The 23045-nt window shown below is 36.4% G+C and overlaps 1 protein-coding gene across 11 annotated transcripts in view; it reads right to left on the bottom strand.

Annotated features, from left to right (window-relative positions):
- Positions 1–266: 266 nt before the first annotated feature.
- The window catches only part of LOC141670883 (uncharacterized), a 33157-nt gene continuing 10378 nt past the window's right edge, over positions 267–23045 (bottom strand). For 8 of the 11 annotated variants that reach the window (XM_074476930.1, XM_074476933.1, XM_074476939.1 and 5 more), the window contains 11 exons: positions 16995–17097; positions 16493–16633; positions 10446–10514; positions 10289–10345; positions 9952–10218; positions 9122–9211; positions 8906–9016; positions 7502–7572; positions 4866–5087; positions 1109–1202; positions 267–755 (listed from right to left, as the gene is read on the bottom strand). In XM_074476930.1, coding sequence (XP_074333031.1) covers positions 462–755; positions 1109–1202; positions 4866–5087; positions 7502–7572; positions 8906–9016; positions 9122–9211; positions 9952–10218; positions 10289–10345; positions 10446–10514; positions 16493–16633; positions 16995–17097 — 1519 coding nt within the window. In that variant the 3' untranslated portion in view covers positions 267–461. The remainder of the gene's footprint in view (positions 756–1108; positions 1203–4865; positions 5088–7501; positions 7573–8905; positions 9017–9121; positions 9212–9951; positions 10219–10288; positions 10346–10445; positions 10515–16492; positions 16634–16994; positions 17098–23045) is intronic. The other 3 variants (XM_074476932.1, XM_074476941.1, XM_074476934.1) reach the window with 2 other exon arrangements.

The following is a 23045-nucleotide window of genomic DNA, read 5'->3' as shown; positions in this document are numbered from 1 at the left end:
TCAACCCTATCCGACCCACAAACCGGTTCGGGTTCAACCAAATCCCAACCCAGGCCTAGTCCAGCCCGGTCGATCCAACAGGCCGGTTCAATGCCTTCATTTTCTAACCCGACACAGATAAAGCCTAACCCACCCAGCCACTTCTAGCAGGAGATCTAACAGGTTTTACTTTTTAGGCATTTCGCAGCATATTGACAATCAAAGATTCGTTTACTGTTACTCTACGCTTATTCTGTTTTATTTAACTAAAAACCTCGGCCAATAAATATGAGATATATTTAGCACCCACTCATTGATACTAATGTACACTTATCACTTTCACCTCAATGATCTACTTTTGTATACATCTTCCTGGCAAAGAACTATTATATTAACATCACTTATGAACAATAGCTATTTAATGAACGAGATTATATCCACACTACAGAATAAAACACTGAATGCAAGGAAATAACCACAGCCTAGTCTCTTTTACTTATTTCATCCAGCAGTATTTGAGATGCAAAAATCAGGAGTTCGACCATTTCACGCCCTGCAGCTGAAACACAATCTACCTTCTCACCACTCAAGTCCTCTTTAACTTCGGTTGCTGCTTTGTCAGAACGCTCAACAGATAATTTGACCGTCTCAGCTGACCAACTGACAGGAAGGGAGCTGCCAAGGGCAGTTTTCACTAGTTCTGCCTCGTAAATAATGTTTTTTAGAGTATCTGTATTGCTGGTGACGGTCCCCATGGATAAAATTGATTCTCTGACCTACAAAACATTTGATTTCCAAGATGACTCCAAGGCTATCTAAAAGTGATTAGATAAAAATATAAACAAACATTACACATATTTTCTAGGTGTTGCACATATCCAAACACGGAGCTGTAATTCTTGACCTTAACTTTTAACTAAGATTGAATTGCATGAGTGTTCAAAATGAACCAGCTTAAAACACCATTTGGGAAAGATTCAACATTACATTTCAGTCACATCATATACAAGCAAAAAGTTACATACTATTATACTGTCTCATCTATTGAACATGATGGCACCAGACGACGAAGCCAAATCTATAATCATGATTTGACAAATACACATTTGAATCTGAAAAAGATGATTACCTTCAAGAGAGACAGACGAAGTCTATGAATGGAAAAAGTCAGATGACGCATACTTTCCAAACTCTCCCTGAGGGCTGCATTTTCAACCTTCAATCTGCACTATGCATAGTTTAACCACTGTGGTCCAGCAACAAAATTTAAATTTTAAAGGGATCAAGTGTTATATCTCAAGGCTTCTAGCAAGTATGGTACTGAGCCATCCAACATAACAATATTTACATTGAATAACTATACATACATGCTGAAAGTTTTATCATGCTGAAAGTTTTATTCCATTATTCTATTGCAAGTGACAAGGTTCGTTGACATGATGGGACCTTTTATCACATTCACCCGTACCAACAGATGCATATGACTTCCAAGTAGGCAGATCTAGGCAGCAGAGAGGCTTTAATGAGATATTCAGGTTTATTTGTATAGCTACAAGTATTAAATTAATCACATTCCAATTTTATTTCTAGTTAGATAAATATTAATGTTTTTTAGAAGTATGAATAAATGTAGCTATTATTTGTGCGTGTATAAAATTATTTTTCGCATCTTAATAATAATGTAGTTATAGTTACATTAGTTAAAGTCAATATATATTTTACTCACCACATGTAGTTATTTTAGAGCAAGGCGCCGTGGGCTTGGTTGAAAATATTGTGTATATGAGTTTCGTGTCTCCTTAAGTAGAAGTTTAACTAATTATTTTTTTATAAAAGATTAATTTTAATGTGTATAAAAAATCAATAACAAGAAAAATATGAACATTAATATAGAGGCTTTGGTAGTACTTAGGAATACTGGGAAATTCCCATAATATAAGTAAGTTTTTTTTATGACACTCGTCACTGATGTCTACATTTAAATATATACATGTGTTAGTTTAATTAAATAATCGTACAAGTTAATAGCTAAATGTCATATTAATACTATGACGTGGTAAACCTAATATTTAAAGTTTAGTCAAATATTAGGTGCATCGAAGGATCAAAAAATAGTAAGCCATTTGTAGGAATAAGCTAAACTTGAGATATTAGGATTGAACAGTAATCAACTGCAATACAAGATTTATGTGAATTATATTTTGGTTTAAGATGTAGTTCCACCATCTGCCCTTGGCTAGCTCATGTTTAGAACTTAATAATTTTGCATAGGTCTATGATAGGAGACCATGTTTGAGATGATGGTAATATATAGGGAGATATATTAATGCATTACTATAGAGTTGAACCTAGATGAGAATAATAAGTTGTGATGTGCCATTGCTTTGAAAAGGCATATTCATGATAATGCCTCACATGCTCATTAGTATTGCCCGTGAGTACAGGTCTAGGCAGTCCGGTTAATTTTCTATAAATTGTATTACATGAGTATCAGTCTAGCCGTGCTATGTTGACATATATTGACATGATAAATGAATGGTAGCCTGCAAGTATAGGTCTAGGCAGACAAATTATGTTATGGACGGTAGTTCGTGAGTATAGATCCGGACATTCTAACAAATTGATATGATGTATAAATGGTAGCCCTTCAGTATAGATTCGAGCAGACCAATTAATTTATTAATAATGGTGCATATGAATAGTTCGAACATGCGAAGTTCGAATGAACCAGTATAATTCATAACTAGTAGTCAGGCCAGTTAATAATTTATCAATGGTAGTACGTTAGTATAGGTCCGGACATGCTAGGTTCAAATAAATCGATATAATTTATAAATGTATCCTTGAGTATAGGTCGGGCGGGAAGGCCAATTATGTTATGAATTACTAGTCTATGAGAATAGGTCCGGACAGACCAAGTTTCAAAGAAATGGCAGGTTCAAATAAATCGATCTGATTTTATAAATGGGAAGGCCAATTATGTTATGAATAGTAGTCGATGAGTATAGGTCCGGACCAACCAAGTTTTAGGGAAAGGATATTGGCATTACGTATGATGCCAATTTTCAGCATATAGTGATGCCAATTTTCAGCATATAGTGATGCCAATTTCTTAACATTAAATCTGACACTGGTCTAAAAGCTGGAAACTGTTTGGTATTAAATACTCTGCCACTTTTTCAGCATTAGATATCCTGTCAGTTTTTTCACCAGTAGATTTACTACCTGTTTCTCAGCTGTAGATATGTTGCGAGTTTCTCAGCATTAAATATGCTTCTAGTTACTATCAGGAAGTATGATGTGAATAATTTATTAATTGGATAGTATTTAGAAGTTAGTATCTAATGACGATAATGAGAATTAGAAAATTAAAGTTCAGAATCTTAGAGCCGAGCATATGGGCATAAAATGAGAAATTAAATTTTTAGTATGAGTATGTGCATCGCACAAACATTTAACATGACACGTGCTTTATTTAGTGAGCGCTAACTCATAGTTGTCTTATGTTTCATATATAAGTAATAATAAGTTGAAACAAGAAAGCGGGAGCTACAACATCTTCATAACGTACATATAGATAAAGTTGCCAATGTGGGACGGTTCAGTTAATATTTCAAATTATGCCACATAGAGAGGGTATTTTGGTAAGACGAATAATTTGCATAGGCAAACTTTATACTTTTACACAAAAAAAACAACCGAAAAAATTGACAGTTCATATCCGAATAATGGTTTGAAAGGCAACATCTCATCATATTAGTAGTAGCACAGACATATATACTGTATAAAGTATAAACAAGATATTGACTGACAGAACTTATGAGAATAAGTACCCAAAAGAGAAGTTTAAAACATAAAAGCTTATATCAACTGATGTACACTTGGATAACCTCCATTTAATTGATGTGATAGAGGTCTAGTTTCACTGAGCCAACTAGCTTACTGAAGAAGTTGACAAAAGCCTGGAAGCAGGACCATCTATGATTTTTTTTGGCAGATACCAACTCCCAAATGTAGGATCTTTAGACCACCATAATAACATTATATTTAACTATATTGACTATTTAATACCCATGCGAGATTCTCACTTGAATACATATACTAATATGGTGTTTTAGAAATATCAAATATCTTTGATTTTTCTCTTCTCCATTTAACTCTGTGTAGCGACAACCTCCTTAAAAAATTTAGTTTTTTTACTGAACAAGTGGTTGAAATATACATAATCTATATAATACTTCGTAGCTTTCATGTAACAAATTTAAACCTATTATTTTGTTGTGACAATCTCTTTATCACTTATCAGATATATTTTTTACTAATTTTTTCACCGACTAAATAATCGGTAGTTAATATGGTTTGAGCCCTAAACATTTTATGTTGACTGTGACCAAAGAAGCCCTATTATGCTATTATATTCTGGATTTAAGCACAACTAGGCTTTGGATCAAACAGAAACCAAACTAAAATAGGAACCATGTGAACCACAAAAGTTCAACAAATTTATAACTGGGGTCAATGCTGAATATAACAACTTTATTTATTAGCACTGATGCATTTAGGGTTCACCTTTCCACAACTAGGGCATAGAACACGTAAAGTTTCTTATATACAATTAAGGTATAGTATAATCATTTTGTTGAACCATGGTATATTAAAAGTATCAAACTGATTCTCATTTTCGTTTCCATTTATTTGGTTCCTACAGGAACTGGTCCCCTAGTCACTATAATAATTTATAATTTATTAGGATGGGGTTGCAAGAGCAGAGAGTAGCTTCATGGCTAAAGTGAGGCACCCCAAGAATATTATTATTGATTTAATTTACATCAAAGGAGCTCTGTTTTGGCCTAAAATGCTACACACATCATCATAATAATACATACCTTGCGAAATCCATGCTTTGATGGGAGACCTTTTCGCTGATAGTTCCTTCTTTACTAAAATCAGTTCCCGCTTCATCTCCACTGGCATCTTGAGGATCAATCCACTTTTTAAGATATGTTTTCTTTAATATATTTTTCAACCTTCCATCTTTGTCCTGAACAATCCGTTTTTCTCCAGTACCACGCAAAGGATTCCCCTGGTTTATCTCCTGAATGACTTTCCTATAGCACAACGTAATCCAGTTAGAACTCTAAAACAGAGGCAACGTATCTACAAAAGAAATAATGATAGAGAATTAAAATCAAAATCTGCATCAGGTCACTTTACATATCCACATTTATGATTTACTTGCAGGTAGAAAAAAGACGAGTTAACAAGTGAAAAAGAATATGCACATAGTATAATCTGAAGGGAATTCACAAATAAACTTGCAGGTAGAGAAACAATGGGTAAACAACCATCTGCTTTTAAGGCCCTGTTTGGCTCTACTATTTCTTCGAATTAGGTAACTCATTTCCAGAAAAAGTACACATTTACATACTTTATTTATTTTGGACAATAAGATAAGCCAAACGGGCACTAAATATGTTACCCGGACTCGAGTCTGGGAGCTGCAAGTTGGACTTCAGTTCTCAAAAAAATTGAAAACTACAGATCAAAAATAAGACTAGGGCGCAGGACTTGCGTGGAAGTTCACCGCACGAAAAAAGGTAGTATCTTTAATTGCATTTCATGAAAAATAGTTCTACTACCAACAAATCTGAAAACTTAATTTTATATGTCAAGTTGAAAGCATACACTCAAAAGAATATAAAAACATTTCTTGGAGGGACCAAGCTAACCGATACAAGTTGCAGGAAGGCCTTAAATCTCAGTTCAGACCTGATTGCAGCAAAGTGAAGTGTTTGGTCTCAATACGAAAGATCAGAGTATCAGACTCAGATCTCATACCCCTATCCTTTTCATGTCGTATCGACAAGGGTAGGTGGACAAAATCAAAAGTCTGGGTCCTAGAGCTGAAAATGGTAGAGCTCAGAGCATTAGAGGTCATGCTGTGAATCAGTACTTCTGGGAAATATGAAATGCTTACAAATATAAACACTGGTAAAAAACGGTCTAAGAATGTACATATGTACAGAACATAAAAAAATTATTGATCTGACATAAATGTTGCATCAGTCTGTCCATTAGGTAGCCATCTAATTTATAAGATGAACATAAACTACATCAATAATCAACTAATGTCTTCCTACTTTTTGTGTATTCAATAAACAGATAAGAATTGATGTTTAAAATGTGAACCGAAAGCCGTGTGGGTTTTGGGCATATGAGATAGTAACAACAGACTGACCAGTCAGTTTGACATAAATATACAAAAAAATTGGTTATAACTAAGGGAGATTATTAACAGCAGGTATTACAAGGAGAATTGGGAAAAAAACTCTTTAGAAATAGTAGATTGATTGCATTGCATTACAATAAAGAGAAGTATCAAAAACCAAAGGAAGCGCACTGATTTTTACTGCACTCTCAAAATTTGCAGGTCACGTATCTAGTAAGTGCTATACTATTATGACAAGCAAAGATTGTTAAAACTCTTTCTTCCCTCCTCTCCACATTAAGAATTAATCATGTAACAAACCTGACTTCGACATTAACATTATGTTTTTGGCCATTGGTACTATGACCATGCGGATCATGGTACCGTATCTTGACAATACTTAATTAATATGTCCTGTTCACATAATTTTGTTTCCCCACACAAGACTTCTTTAAAGGTTAGTACTCCTATTTGATGACTTACTGAACACTTAACAGTTGACTATCTTCAATTTAATTTAGTAAAGAAATGAACATATACTATATTAGCACCTATGCAGCAAATCCCTGGCTATTTATTATAAAGCCTCATCCAAAAATACAACCCTGACTATAATAGAACTTGTCACGCATGAATATTATAAATAGAGAAAAACGATAAATGTTTGAGTGTTTTGGGCACTATTCCCTAATTATGTCTCATTTGCATTTGGTGTTATATTGTTGCCAGAAAAGACGAAATGCGTGAGAGTTAAATACTAAACAAAATACTAACATGGAGTATTCTGTATCATTCCACTCTTACAGATCACTTCAGTTGTTTGAAATAACGTCACGACATAATACTTTCTTACAGGAAGCACCTAACCATTTATGCAGCCAACACAATCCCAACCTTGATACTTGGAACATTCAGTTTCAACTGCATAATATTATCAGGCCCCGGTTAACATTGCTGCTGCAGACAACAATGGCACCATCTGAGCCAAAAGCAGGTACTTTGGTGTTTGGTTACCATCTAAAGCTGCTTTTTGGAAAGTGGTTTTTTTGTCTAAAAGCTTCTTTTAGAGAAAGCTGGTAATCCCATGCTTTTGGAAAAACTTATTTTACCAGTTTTTGCGGGAAGGCTACAGATTAAGGGTTATACCGCATAATTTTCATATTATCACTACTTTTCTGCTTCATATTTTTGTAAGTGCCTCACACCAACACTAGCAACATATATTCAGAATATTCTTTGACAGCAGAACAATATTTGTAGTCCCTAGAAAGATCCAGATATGAAATTATAGTACACACTTAGAAGATAACATACTCCTGCAGTAGGTGGTAATCCTGCTTTATTTGCGCCAACTCCATAAGAGCTTTGACCTTTTCATTCGTCACCTGAACAAATGAAGAAAATTTTTTATTAAATCATTTATCCAAAAGAAAATGGAGTACTTCCACTTTATTGATTAATAAAACTGAGATCATTTCATCTTGGGGTTCTTAGTTAATTAACTCCAATATCTTACTTCTCTCACAGTTTGCAGAAAAAAATGAGATCAGAAATTACTCGTAATCAACTTCAGTAATATAATGCCATGAAAAAAGGCGACTTTGTGGAAATTTGGCATTGCCAATATATGCAGATAAAAATACGCAAACATTTGTACTTCGCAGAAATATTATATAGCTTAATTGTTCTCAATGTTCATATGACTCGTGTTGTATATGATTGAAGTTCAATCATATGTAAGATTATCTATAAGTAATATTCTATGTAAGATCTATATAATTGTCCAGAAAAGATGGATCCTGGCAGGAAAAAACAGATTTTTCAGGAGAATATAGCAACTGAACATGGCAACCAGGACACCATGCTTCTCTTAAGGTCAGGACGCCATGAAAAAAAAGGTGCATATCATTAAAAAATTAGAGATACAGCCCAATTATCTATTTAATGGAGTAGTTCAATGTTAGCAAGCATCATTTGAAAGAGATGTTCCTACATATGTTACCGAGGCTCGGGTTTGGGTGTTGGACACAGGTGCCGATCCAAGTGTCAGAATTATAGTTTCTAAGAAACTAAGATTCGTGGATATGGATCCAAAATTGGACACAGGTGCGGGATTCGGCATATAACTTCACTTGTGTGGAAGTTTTACCCACCTTTTATATATTTTACATTTGTAAAGTACCAGAATTAGCGTCTTCTACCATCAAAAAACATATACATAATTAGTTGTTTCGAATTTTATAGTATATATTGAAAGGATAACATGAAAATAGTAATTTATGGACATCCCTCTCTAGAAACAAATTGTAGTGAGGCCTTATAGATTCATTTTGAAATAGATAGCTTAAAGGTTGAAGTGTCCGGTTTTCATATGAAGATCCGACTCAAATCCCATACTCCCATGTCATGCCCGCTCGACACGGGCACAAGGAAAAAATTGACGAGTCCGGGTAACGGATCCCACTAACCCACTAAAAAAATTATCAAGACACTAAAAGCTCCAAACTTAGAGTGAAAACATCACAGCAGAAAACTGTTAACTTTATGTATATACCCAATAAATTAATACTATCAGGCAAAGCCAGATTAATTTGGTAGAATCTTTATTAAATAATTGCCATAGATACTCCCAGATAATACACATCCAGTCAGCACTAGGCACTAGCAGGAAAAAATAATTGCAGTAGAAGTATATGCACTGAACAATTTAAGAATTACCTGGAGTAAAATTATTTGAAGATCCTCTATTTTATTTTGAAGTGCCACATTTACATTACTCTCCAGTATATTTCTCTCCTCCTGCTGCGAAAGAAGCAACAATGTTGCAACCTGAACAAAGTTCACTAATGTCAGTGGAACAAATAATACAAATATGACCATCTCAGATGGGCACTAACAGAGCCCTCAAGAGAAACCCCTACGCCTTACTATAACCTTTTCATGTAAAGCCTGAGAAAGCACTTCCGCTTCGGATGCATCACCAGACATATCAGAAATGATGTTCTGCGAAACAGGAATATCCACCTGCCAAATTGAAAGGTTTAGAAAGAAAACAGAATCAAGATGCATAACATCAATGACGGTAGTAGCTGTACAGAAATGGTCCATTTAAACATAGTAATACTCCGTCATTATTTTTGTTAATGTTGTTCTTTCTGGAATAGAAGAAACGCGTATAATAAATAAATAAACAAATATACAAATCTTTATAAACTTCAGACCACACAGTACTCAAATTTGTAGCTTGTTAAAGCTACAGACTCTTGGAATTCCCTTCAATTCCAATAATACCTGAAGCAAATTCAGTAAGGAGATGCACATTTTGTCTTAGAACCAAAAGAGAATTCCATAGCAGTTGCACTACTGCAATACGACCCTTGCAAGAGAGACGCAATACAATATGTTGAACCAGGAATGAAAATCACTAAATCGAAATCATGAAATGACGATTTCCATTTTTTGACCTAGTTTTAGAGGTTTCAATAAAGCTACATTACCAACATAAGGAACACCGAGAATGACACCAGCTTGTAGGGAATAGAGAAAATGCTCGTAGAACGTGGGAGGTGCAAAACCGCAAGCAGATACGTACAGTCCTACTTCACAGATCTTACCTTTCCTTTTATTACCGAGATAAAATAGTGATTTATTTTGTACCTGCTATACCTTGGAAAGTATTTTCTTTACCCTTTTATACTATGATGTAAGATTGAATCAGCTAGATATTATCCAGAGTACAGAGTATAGGAAACAAACAAATATACCTTGGTTATCAAATCTGATGGTGCGTCATTATTTACATGCACATATCCACGTTCATTTTCATGTATTAACATTCCTGTATCGGTATATAATGACTTCTGTTCCCTGTCTACTTCAAATTTCTTGATCATTTCTTCTACAGAACCGGTGATTAATTTCAGATTAGAAGAGCCCTCATCCAGAAGATTTATGATGTCTGTCCTGAACTGTGAATACTGATGAAGCAACTCCGATAGTTCCCCCATCTTTTCTGCTGAAAGATTCTGCATCTAGTCCATTTAGTTCAGAAAAACTAAAGATGCCATTGATAGCATACAAATTCCTGAAAAAAACACTCACTTTATGCTTTTCCAGGTCGCCAACTTTTCTCTTCAAATGACTCTCAATTTCCAGCCCCTGTTTGCCAAGTAAAAAGAAAACAAAATCAGTTCTAGAAACATCTGATGGAACCCAATCTCCGACAATTCCAGAAAAGCATAAATTAAAATTAGCATACCATCCGTTGTCTGCTTTGAAGATTATCAACAGATTTCCTCAAGGTCTCCACTTCTTCTTCTAGAGCAGTCTGTCTGATTGAATAGTTATTACAAATAGGAAAGAATATATAAAAAGAGTTACATAAACATAGTTGCTGCAGGACATACATTATTATAGCTGAATTACTGACAGAGGTTTCTAGGAAAGAGAGAGTAGAAAATAAAAAGTGACACTAACACGTAGATACAAACTGAAGAATGTAAACCTAATTTATAACAATTTATAATTTTAACTAAAATAAAACCGATTATAATTTAGTGTCGAACGGAAATAACGATACAAACTATTTTAGATATAATTATATAATTTCATTTTGAAGAGACAGCCGATCCAAATATTGTTGACACTTAAGAAGTGTAAAACAAGAATGGAAATAATTGAGGAATATGACCTCAAACTACATCAGAAAATATGATAGATCTAACTTTTAACAAATCAATGACCTTTGTAGTTGCTACTTATAAAATATTCTCTGTACATAAGATATAAGGCATGGATAATAGATGGATATCAACGTAAAACCAGAAGAATGGCATGCTCCACTAGCAAAAAGCATCAATCACAATTCAAACATGCGCGCAAAATTCGCTGTTCTCATAAAATGCTCCTGATTGTTTTAACATCTGTTACAGGCAAGTGCTACGACTACACAAAGAAAGACTGCAGGACTGTTGACTTATACTCGAAAGAGGTTCAAGGGCAAAAAAGGCAGTGAAGAATAAAAGGAGGGTAAAAGAGTCATTGTAAGGGGAGGGGGTATTTAAGTGAGGAGAAACGTGAGTTAGGGATGCTTTTTATGTTATTTTGGGTTTAGTTGGGTGGAGAGAGGCAGCCTCTTGAATAGCTGTTCATCTGTGTATTCGTAAGCTAATCGGAGTTCAAGACTTGCTCTATTTATATTAAATTAATTGAGTGCTCTTTATTCAGTCAAATATAAACAAATTTGTGAGTCTCGAAGCAGCAGGAGGATAAATTGGCAACCGCAATTTCTCGATTAGAAGGGCGGATTAACAGATCGCGTGAGGCAAACGAAACCCTAATTTCAACCATGAGGGATGACCAGTTGAGGTTTCAATCGGATATCCGATCTACTCTCACCAGCCCCCAAACATTGAAATCAAAGCAATTAGACACTACTCTCCAACAGTCAGTGGTGGATTTGGGAATTGCCGAAGGAAGCTCGAGTGGCGGAAAAATGGGGGGAAACCCTAATTTGGGCATTGGGGGCTATGCTGCTGCCGGGTCGGGTGGAGGTCCTGGATATGGAGTCGGGTCGGGTGGAAGACCCGGGAAGGGATTCGGGTCGGGTGGCGGACCCGGGTGGGGAGACGGACCCAGGGGTGGATTCGGGTCGGGTGATGGAAATGGACCAGGATTCGCTGGTCAAAACCGAAACTTTTGGCTTCATAAGAAGCTTGACCTTCCCTTATTTGATAGTAATAACCCGGACGGGTGGATCTTACGAGCCGAGCATTTTTTCAATTTCTATGGTCTATCGGAGGAGGAAAAGGTTGAAGTCACGGTAGTGGCCCTTGAAGGACAGGCGTTGCTCTGGTTCCAATGGGAGCATCGCCGTCGACCTATTGACCACTGGGAACAGCTCAAAACACTGCTACAACGGCAATTTCGAGCTCAGTCTGCTGGTACATTACAGGAGCAATGGCTGGCCCATCATCAGGGTGGGAATGTGACAGATTACAGGTTGAAATTTATTGAGTTGCTCGCACCGTTGGATAATATTTATGAGGAGTTGTCACTGGGCCAATTCCTGAATGGGTTAAGGGAGGATATAAGATCGGAAATCAGATTGTTAGGGCCGTCGACCGTTGATCACGCCATGGAACTGGCACATATGGTTGAGGACAAACACAGACTAGGAAAGCTGAAGGGAGACGGCAAGGGATATTCTACTACAGCCAGCAAATCAAACTATTCCGTAAGTCAATCTCCCATGTCTCCTCGTTCGAGTTTTGGTTATTCTGTCCCGTCCCCTAAGTCTTATGCAGGATATTCGGGGTATGTCGTGTCTACTGGTAGTAGTCCGGTTCATAGCACCAAACCAGTGGGAGACGTGCGTCGTTTGAGTGAACGAGAACTTCAGGAAAGGAGGTCAAAAGGGTTGTGCTTCAAATGTGATGGCAAATGGAGCATTGGCCACAAGTGTCAGAGAAAAGAGTTGAGTGTGCTTCTCACTCACGAAGAGAGTTCGGGGGAAGATGACAACACTGTTGAGGGAGAAGGGGAACCAGAGGAAGAAATTCATCCGGAGATTTCATTAAATTCTGTAGTAGGCATCACGAGTCCGAAAACTTTCAAATTACGTGGTGAAATCAATGGGAAATCTGTGGTGGTTATGGTGGACCCTAGGGCCACCCATAATTTTATATCAACACGGGTGATACACAACTTGGGTGTAAATTTCAGTCCAGCTAAACAATTTGGGGTCTCTCTTGGCACGGGTGAAATAGTGGAAGGGCAAGGGGAGTGTAAATCCGTCGTACTACGGGACTCACCATCATTGAAGACTATCTCCCTATTGAGCTGGGTAATTCAGATATAATATTGGGTTTACAGTGGTTAGAAAAGCTGGGCACCATGTCCCCAAACTGGAAAGCACAGAAAATCAGATTCAAGTTGGGAGAGGAGATTGTGACTCTAACAGGAGACCCATCCCTGGGCAGAACAGGAATTTCTCTCAAAGCAATGCTAAAAACTTTAAGAAAAGAGAGGGCTGGATATTTGGTGGAGTTTAATCATTTGGGGGCCACGATGGGTGCAAGTCAGCAACATCTTGCGGGGCAAGCCCCACCTTTCTTATCGTCTCTCATCGAAGAATATCAAGATGTATTTCAAATGCCACGTGGCCTACCTCCTAAACGCACTCAAGATCATGGAATCGTGTTACACGAGGGTACTGATCCCATTAATGTACGGCCCTATCGGTATTCACATGTGCAGAAAAACGAGATTGAGCAGCTCATTCATGACATGCTAAAGGCGGGAATCATCCAGCTATCACACCGCCTTTATTCAAGTCCCGTCCTATTAGTCAAGAAAAAAGACAGGTCTGGGAGATTTTGCGTCGATTATCGGGCCCTCAATAAAGCGACAGTTCCAAATAAATTTCCGATTCCCGTGATTGATGAGTTACTAGACGAGTTGCATGGTGCAAAGATTTTCACAAAGTTGGACCTCAAGTCGGGTTACCACCAAATTTGAGTGCGAAAAGAGGATATTCTGAAAACTGCCTTCCGTACTCACGAAGGCCATTATGAGTTTCTCGTCATGCCGTTTGGGCTATCTAATGCCCCGGCAACATTTCAAGCCATAATGAACGAAGTGTTTCGACCCAACTTGCGTAAGTTCGTCCTCGTGTTCTTCGACGACATTCTTGTCTATAGCTCAAATGTGGATCAGCACATTCAACAAGTCAGTACTGTTTTGAGCACCCTCAGGGAACACAACTTATTTGCGAACAAGGGCAAGTGTGCATTCGGTCAGGCCCAGGTTGCTTATTTGGGCCATCTGATCTCCGCCCAAAGAGTAGCAGTGGATCCAACGAAAATGCAGTCTATAATTGAATGGCCTACGCCTACATCCCTAAAGGCTTTACGTGGGTTTCTCGGCCTCTCGGGGTATTATCGCAAGTTCATTCAGGACTATGCACACATTGCCGCCCCTCTTACTGAACAGCTAAAAAAGGACAGCTTTCGCTGGTCACATGAAGCCACTCAGTCTTTCACCACCCTGAAGGAAGCCCTGGCATCTTCCCCGGTCTTAAAAATGCCTAATTTCTCTCTTCCATTTACGATTGAAACAGATGCCTCCGGTTACGGGTTGGGGGCTGTTCTTCTTCAGGAAGAGCACCCAATAGCCTTCTATAGTAAGGTACTGGGACAACAAGCTAGAATGAAGTCTATTTACGAAAAGGAGCTAATGGCGATTGTGTTTTCGGTTCAGAAATGGCGGCATTATTTGGTTGGAAATCCGTTCATCATCAAAACGGACCAGCAAAGCCTTAAATATCTGCTTAAGCAAAGGGAGGTTGGAATGGAGTACCGGCGTTGGGTTAGTAAATTAATGGGCTACCATTTCAAAATCCTATACAAACCTGGCATTACAAACAAGGCAGCGGATGCTCTAACTCGAGTTTTTGGCGAGGAAATTCAGTTAGGGAGCTTGATCACAGTTGGAGGTGTAAACTGGCAGCAAATTCTGACCGTCTTAGAAGGTGATGATCATTTAAAAAAACTCAAGGCTGATTTGTTGATGGAACGCGTACAAGTGAAAGGATACACCCTGGAACAAGGTGTGGTCAAGTATAAAGGACGGATTGTGATTTTCCCCAAATTCCGAGCTGGTCAGTAAATTGTTGATCGAGCATCACTCATCTCCACTTGGGGGACACTCTGGTGAGTTCAAAACATACTAGAGAATTGCCAGGGAATGGTTTTGGCCAGGGATGAGAAAGGCTATTACGACATTTATACTTGAGTGCTCCACTTGCCAGCAACAGAAGACCTCTTCACTGACCCCAGCTGGGCTTATACAGCCACTACCCATTCCAAATAAGATTTGGGAGGATATATCGCTAGACTTTGTGGAGGGTCTGCCCAAATCCCGGGGACTAGACACTATATTGGTGGTTGTCGATCGGCTTTCTAAATACGCACATTTCATAGCCCTTGCTCATCCGTTCACAGCACCGTCAGTAGCCAAATTGTTCATTCAAGAAATTGTGAGGCTTCATGGTTTTCCCTCTACTATAGTATCGGACAGAGACAAGGTGTTTATGAGCTTATTTTGGAAGGAATTATTTTGTCTCCAAGGAACAGCACTTCACCGCAGCACAACCTACCACCCTCAATCGGATAGCCAAACCGAGGTCGTCAATAAGAATCTAGAGAGCTATCTGCGTTGTTTTATTCAAGGCAAACCCAAGAGTTGGGCCTCATGGTTACCCTAGGCAAAATTCTAGTATAACACGTCAACTCATGCCACCACAAAACTCTCTCCTTTTGAAGTCGTGTATGGGAGACCTCCCCCCTCTGTGGTCCAGTTCTCAGATAACACTACGACAGTGGCCTCGCTAGAAGAACAGCTATTAAAACGGGATGCTATACTCGATGAGTTAAATGCCAATTTAATGAAGGCCCAGCAACGAATGAGGTTTTATGAAGATGCACACAGGAAAGAGGTGGAATTTCAAGAGGGTGACCTTGTGTACTTGAAGTTGCAGCCCTACAGGCAACATTCTTTAGCTCACAGACCTAATGATAAATTTGGCTCCTCGTTTCTATGGACCGTTTCCGGTCACCCAGAAAATAGGGCAAGTGGCATACAAACTGAAGCTGCCTTCTACCTCTAAGATTCATGACATGTTTCATGTTTCACAATTAAAAAAAGGCGTAGGTCCAGCCTCAGAGGTAGCTCACATCCCACCACAAATCTCCCAAGAACTAGTCTTTGAGGCCATACCAGAGTCACTTTTGGAGCTAAGGACATAGAAGTAGGGTGCCGATTCTGTCATGGAAGTACTCATCAAGTGGCAGGACCTACCTATATGGGAAGCAACCTGGGAAGAGTTTGATGCTTTTAATGGTCGATTTCCTCAATTTCACCTTGAGGATAAGGTGGCTTTTTTGGCCAGGGGTAATGCTACGACTACACAAAGAAAGACTGCATGACTGTTGACTTATACTCGAAAGAGGTTCAAGGGCAAAAAAGGCAGTGAAGAATAAAAGGAGGGTAAAAGAATCATTGTAAGGGGAGGGGGTATTTAAGTGAGGAAAAACGTGAGTTAGGGATGCTTTTTATGTTATTTTGGGTTTAGTTGGGTGGAGAGAGGCAGCCTCTCGAATAGCTGTTCATCTGTGTATTCGTAAGCTAATTAGAGTTCAAGACTTGCTCTATTTATATTAAATTAATTGAGTGCTCTTTATTCAGTCAAATATAAACAAATTTGTGAGTCTCTAGCAGCAAGTTACCAAGATTACCAGAACTTACGATGTATCTAGAAGTGGGATAATCATTGAAACTCCACATTTCTTCAGAATCATGCAGAAGGCACTCACACTTATCTTCCCAGCTAATATCTTCAATTCCATTTGTTAAATGTTGTCTAATCTCATAAAACTTATTAATTACCTGCCACAAAGATAACAAATATATATTGAAAATAAAAACAATACACCTGGGACAGATATTTTATTACTAGATAATACTTCCATCCGAAGAAAATCATACTGAAGATCATATGCACACTCAAAATTTGTAAAGACCATTAAAAAAACATTTCAAAATCTTTTATTAGCTGTTTCAATGGTAAAATTTGATCTTAAATGATCAGCAGACTGCAGATGCAAGCTCGGGAGAATCTAAGATATATATATACTTCCTCTAGTAGTGGAAAAGTTCTAATCTTACTCCTGGAAAAATAGGGATGACACTTGGTACGAGTACTGAACAAGGACTTCACCAAAACAACAGTATGAAGTGACAATCTTACCTTTTTGAAGTTCTCATACTGCTTCTCTTGTTTTTCTAGATCAATTTGTAGTGCTACGGACTTTTTCTTTTCTTCAAGAAAGTCAAGGGTAAGCTCTTCTGCCCTGGCACACCAATAGCATGCATGTCAATAATTAAAAAAATATTCCTTTATTTGCTCAAGTGGGATATTAGATGCTAATTTAAATTTAAATGATAAAAAACATATAACAGAAGCAACTAATAACAATTATTCTAATACATTCTAAAATTGAAATCTAGTTCTGTCAAGATTATTATTGATGTAGCATGGCAGTGTGCGCTGACACCTGACAGTGACATTTATCGCTACCGTTTCTACCTTAGGGAACAAGTTTGCAATTTTATATAGAAAAAGCTAAAGTCATCCTTCAATAACACAACACCAGGCCAATTTATATGCAGCAGGCGCTATAATGCAATACATACACAGATATACATATATATTCTTTGTGCTCAATATAGAGGAAGCTATATATATATATTTAGTATCTTAATTTTATGAATTTAAAGCACACTAATAGAATATTTTTCTATAGTGACCTTTACATACTCTTTTCCCTATTTTACATATATATATACACAATCTGCATTTGTTCCTCTCAGTACACCACCGTTGCCTTCTCTCATAATCAACAACACAGAATCACATATATAAATATATATATATATATATTCTTTGTACTCAATATAGCGGCAGCTATATTTATACACAATCTGCATTTGTTCCTCTCAGTACACCACTGTTGCCTTCTCTCATATTCAACAACACACTGCTAGCAAGAACTTGCAATATACTTTTCTGTCTTTGGCCATCTTAGAATTCAAATATTAACTATGTAACACATTGTTCAGGCTAAATTCTAGGGAATAAAGACAATTAGACAAGGTTGTCATAAAGATCTTTATTATTAGTTTCTGTTATTTTGAATTATTATAAATCAAGTCCATTTATTTAGGAGTTCAAATTAATAATACTTTTAAATATATCATTCCAATCAGAAATCTATTTAGTTGTTTATCCCATGAATATGATTTTGGAAAATACAAGACTTAACAACTTGTCTTTGTATATTGAATGCTCCCCTCCTTCCTATATAGATGGGGAATAATCTATCGACTTTATTAGTTCAGAATTCGCAATCAAAGCAGTAGTTTAGCTAGAGGATATCCTAAAAACATGAAAGCAAAGATCAATCCAAGGGCGGGGAAGTATCAATTCAATCTTGCACATAAACCCATAACATGATTCATTTTTAAGGACCAAAATTTGGTGATTTTCATCAACGGTAAACCAACATACAAGAATTTGACTGCCACGCAAGAAAGGAAACTGTGCGAGGGTTTTCAAGTTCACAATTTGGATTGAATTATCCTCCATCTGAGAGGTACTTTCATTATAAAGAAATATCAGATACATACAGGAGGTATACAGGCTGAATATCAGCGATTACAATCACTAATATCTAGGCTGATTTCTAGTAATCAGGAGATATAATCATATATATAACTATGATATTAATGACTATATATTTACAGGAGTGCATGATATATGCCATGATATTTGCTGTTATGATTTAAGCCCGAACATTATCATCCCCCCTCAAATTGATGTAGTTTGTCACGAAGCATCAATTTGCCAACAAGGAACTTATGTCGTTGTGAGTGTCATAGCTTTAGTAAAAATATCAGCTACTTGAAGCGTAGTGGAAACATGAGGAAGAGGTGCGAGTGTCAAAGGCTTCACGAATGGAATGACAATCCACCTCAATATGCTTTGTACGCTCATGATAAACTAGATTAACAGCTATCTGAATCGCACTAGTGTTATTAACATTACCACAATTGTCACATATCTTCAGGCATGATTGTCAGGAGCGTGGAGTTCTTACTTGCTAATCTCTGCTTTGTCATTCCTGAAATTCTTCTTTCTGATTCTCATCCAGGGTTTCAGTTTGTCTTTTAGTTTTCTGTTGGTCCGTTAGGTTTTGCTTCTTTCTCTTTTTACAGAGTTCTTGCATGCTGGTTCACCACTTATCTTTTACATGTCCAGCTCGCACGTGTTGATACTCTGACTTAGCCAGTAATCTTTATTTCTAGATTTTTCTTCTTTAACAGATAAGGATTATTTATTGGTGAAAAGTTATTAGTAATAAACTTTTGTTTATAATCGTTTTTCTACCTCTTCCAAGCTTTTTTTCACAGACAGATTCATCACTTGCATAGTCTGCAATCGTGCTTGCTTCATCCCTTGATATCTTCCATTCGACAATTAATTCTTGATTAGAATTTAATTGTCTTATTAGACTTTATTTTCTCTGACTGCTCCCTAAGGATGTCTCTGAACTGTCAACATTAGTTATGACAGACAGTTCTGGAACTTCCTTGTCTCTGAATTTCTACCTCCTTAGTTAATTGAGTGATCTTCAAGATCTTTAAACCTTCTGTATGTTGAAGGTTTGCTCTGATACCAATTGTTATTCACTAACAATAAACTTAGGTTAAATTGTAGGAGGGGGTTGAATACAAATTAAAATTTTTAAATTAATTTGTGCATGGGAAATGAGGGGGTTAAATACAAATTAAAATTTCAGGTGGGTTGTTTTTAGACTTGTCACCTGAGGTTTATTTTTGAAGAAATAATATATAACAATTACAAGAGTAATCGCACAACTGCGGTTTTCAGTGTTTCACTCAGAGGAGGATATCTCTCTTAAACTCTGTGAAAATGAAGAACCTAGTTCTTGAGTGAAACACTGCTACTACTTGGTTTACATATCACCAAGATACAAAACTTGCTAGACTAAACATATTGTAGTCTTCGAGGTCCCGCAAGGTTACTTCTTCATTCTCTTTCCCGTGATGCTTGACAAATGAGGATAGATATTATCTTGATATACAGCTTTGCATATCTCTCCAAATGGCCATGCACGAAAATGGAATATTTCTTCTTCGGAATCCAAGATCACATGCAAAGTTTGTCTTGTCTTCTAATCTTCTTTTCTGAGATACCTATCAGTCCATGTGTTGTGATAGTCCTAGGTTTTGACCACTGTCACGTCACTATCGGTAGCTATAATCTACATTAGCCATTGATAGTTGTTAGCCATAGAACTCTTAAGCCATTGGAAGTCATTCTGTTATAGCTTTTCTTAGCCATTGATAGTCATTTGATTAGCTGCTGACGTAAATAGCAGTTGATACTTCTCTTCATTTAGCTGTTGAATATTCACTTCATTTAATCTAAATTACATGGCATCGAATATTTACACTTAACCATCCTATTCTAGATTATCCATTGAGTCAGCATGACTTCTGAATGAATAATTGCATTGCTATATGTTTATTGAGTTCTCAGAGAATATATTACAATGACCACATCATTTGATGGGCTACTCCTCCAATTGTTATCTTTAGGACAGTTAGCAGTTGGAGCTTACATTTTGTCTTAACATAATTATGCAAATGTAATTTTGTTTATCATCAAAATTTAGGCTTGATTCGTAACACTCACCTTACAACATTTGAGTGTGGTATGTGATTTTGATGTGCTTCAAGAAACATCAAATCTAATATCTGATCCAAGTGTTCCAAAGGAGGCTCTGTAACTCGAGCTCAGTCTAAGAATAAGCTTGGGGAAGTTATGAAGCAAATTATTTTGACAAGTTCAAAAGGTAAAACACACAACTTGGAAAATACATCAAATTTGAACCATCCAGGAGCCATAAACACATTCATAAATCAATGCATCATTCAAAAATATGAACACATTGATTCATAAATGTGTTTAATCTAACATTTTAGTATGCATGGGGGTCGAACATTGAGCATCAGAAATCAAAGAAAAAATAGTACTTTTGTGCCCATTTTTCATTCTTATCCAACTAGTTAGATTACTGTTTAGTAGTGAATCATCCATATTAGTACTTGGTTATGGCGATTTTATCTTATCAATCGAGTAGAACTAGAATCCTGACTTTTTCCTGTTTGTCACAATTTATCTTATCAGACAAGTTAGTTAGATATTACTATCTTTAAGCACATCAGATTTGTACTGTTATATGGAAGAGATTGGGAAAATGATTATAACTTTTATTCCTTCCTTCAATACTTTCCTAGTTTTATAAACTAGAGAGCTTACCCAAATGTTTTGGAAGAAATGCTCCATTCTCCTTCCTTATTTTCCCTACAATCTTCATAAAAAACATGTACACTCATGGTCCTTCTTCATCCTCTCTTACATTCTTTCTTTCTTGACAAAATTTATTCATAATTTTATATTCCATTTCGTCCCCATTCCATTCACTCCAAGTGAACCGAACCTAATTTTCAACAAAATTTCATTTAAAACTAATAATTGTTTATCCAAAAGATTTAAACTTTCAAATTTTATTTACCAATTGACGAATTCCACAACATTTCTGCCCAAGGCACTTCCCCACAAATCACTTTCCCCAGAGCAGGTGGAGGACAACAATGCCAAATTGACCCCGAAATTTTGCACAGTGTATATAATTAAATATCTGAAACACATATTTATATTACAATGGACTAAAACCAAATGGTGAGCATAGTCAAGATTCCCAAAATCGATGCAGTAATGCCTGGGAGTGAATAGTTTCCAAAAACAAAGATACTAATGTGGCATAAAAAGTATTATAATAGATGTGCAAATCAATTTTGGTTAATTTTTCTGATAAGAAATAATTCGAAAAACCAAGGATACATAAACAATACAGAGGTTGTGGAATTTTGACTTCTAGAAAAACAAATGGTTACACATTTGATACTTATTGCATATGAAAAGATGCTTTCTGGAAGGTTTATCTAGAGCTAGTGCTTGAGCAGAAGCTCATTGTCTAGGAGTGATGTATTGTTCAATCTACACTCTTGGGATAAATACAGTAGAGCAACGTTGTCATAAAGATCTTTGGAATTTATTTGAAAAAATAAATCAAGTTTAGTCACCCAAGAGTTTGAATGATAATTATTAAGCTTATAAAACAATTACTTGTTAAGAGTAGGAGTCTAGATGGAATTTTAGGGAACTTATTAAGCATTTACAGTTAAGAACTAGGAAAATGAAATGTATTAGGAGTAATGAAGAGTTTTCTTGTTAACTAAGCGCCGGAGAATTGTTCATTCAACTTCAGACATCAGATGTGGAGTGACCTATAATTCAGTGTACAAGCCTCTACACCTCCACCATCACCACCTCCTAATCTTATTATCTATTTAAAAAATTCTATTTATATTTTTGTAGTATAAAATTCTTAAAAAAAACTGAAAATAAAATTGTAGCAACATTCAAGAACAATTTCAGTATCGATAAATAAATAAGTAAAATACCTAACCAAAAAATACCATAACAAAATTTTGTTTTATGCCAAAAAATAAGGCTGACATTTAACCTACAACAAACTAATTAAAGTAATTAAGGAGAGGTGGTGAGTTATATGAAACAAGACCTATATGACGCAGTTTCATTTCTCACAAAGAAAATCTTTGTCATCAAGGACAAATAAAATGGCTATAAAATTTTAAACATCAAAATTATAAAATTGCAATCTTTTACAATTAGAATTCTCAGTTTAAGTTGTGTATAAGGACGTGAGAGACTGCATTAATATGTGAGAGGAACTAGAGTGTTTTTAGATGGGAAATCAAATTATTTGTCTTCTTTGGTGATGATGATGGGTGAAGATGGACAACTATCATGAATGCTTCTTTTTCCGGAGTGCATTTGTATAGCTCCTGGTCACAATTAAAATAAACCTCAGACTTGATGTCGGTACTACTTTTATCCTAGAAGTGTCATTAAATATATAATATTTTAAATTCTGCTATCTACGGAGATACCTAAGTAATGTTATGTAAAATATTACATTTTCCGTCAATATCATATGTATTTTTAAAATATATTTTCTGTAAATTTGTGCCTTGCGTTTCAGGGAGTTTTATGCCATGGTGCGGTTAACGCCTTCGACACAACTGACTTCACTCACTGAAATTTGTATCAAAGTTTTTAGCGCAT

The sequence above is a fragment of the Apium graveolens genome, chromosome 7 (genome assembly GCF_009905375.1).
Source record: "Apium graveolens cultivar Ventura chromosome 7, ASM990537v1, whole genome shotgun sequence".
Taxonomy (NCBI): domain Eukaryota; kingdom Viridiplantae; phylum Streptophyta; class Magnoliopsida; order Apiales; family Apiaceae; genus Apium; species Apium graveolens.
Note: the sequence above shows the minus strand (reverse complement) of the source record. Positions and strands in the feature narration are given on the sequence as shown.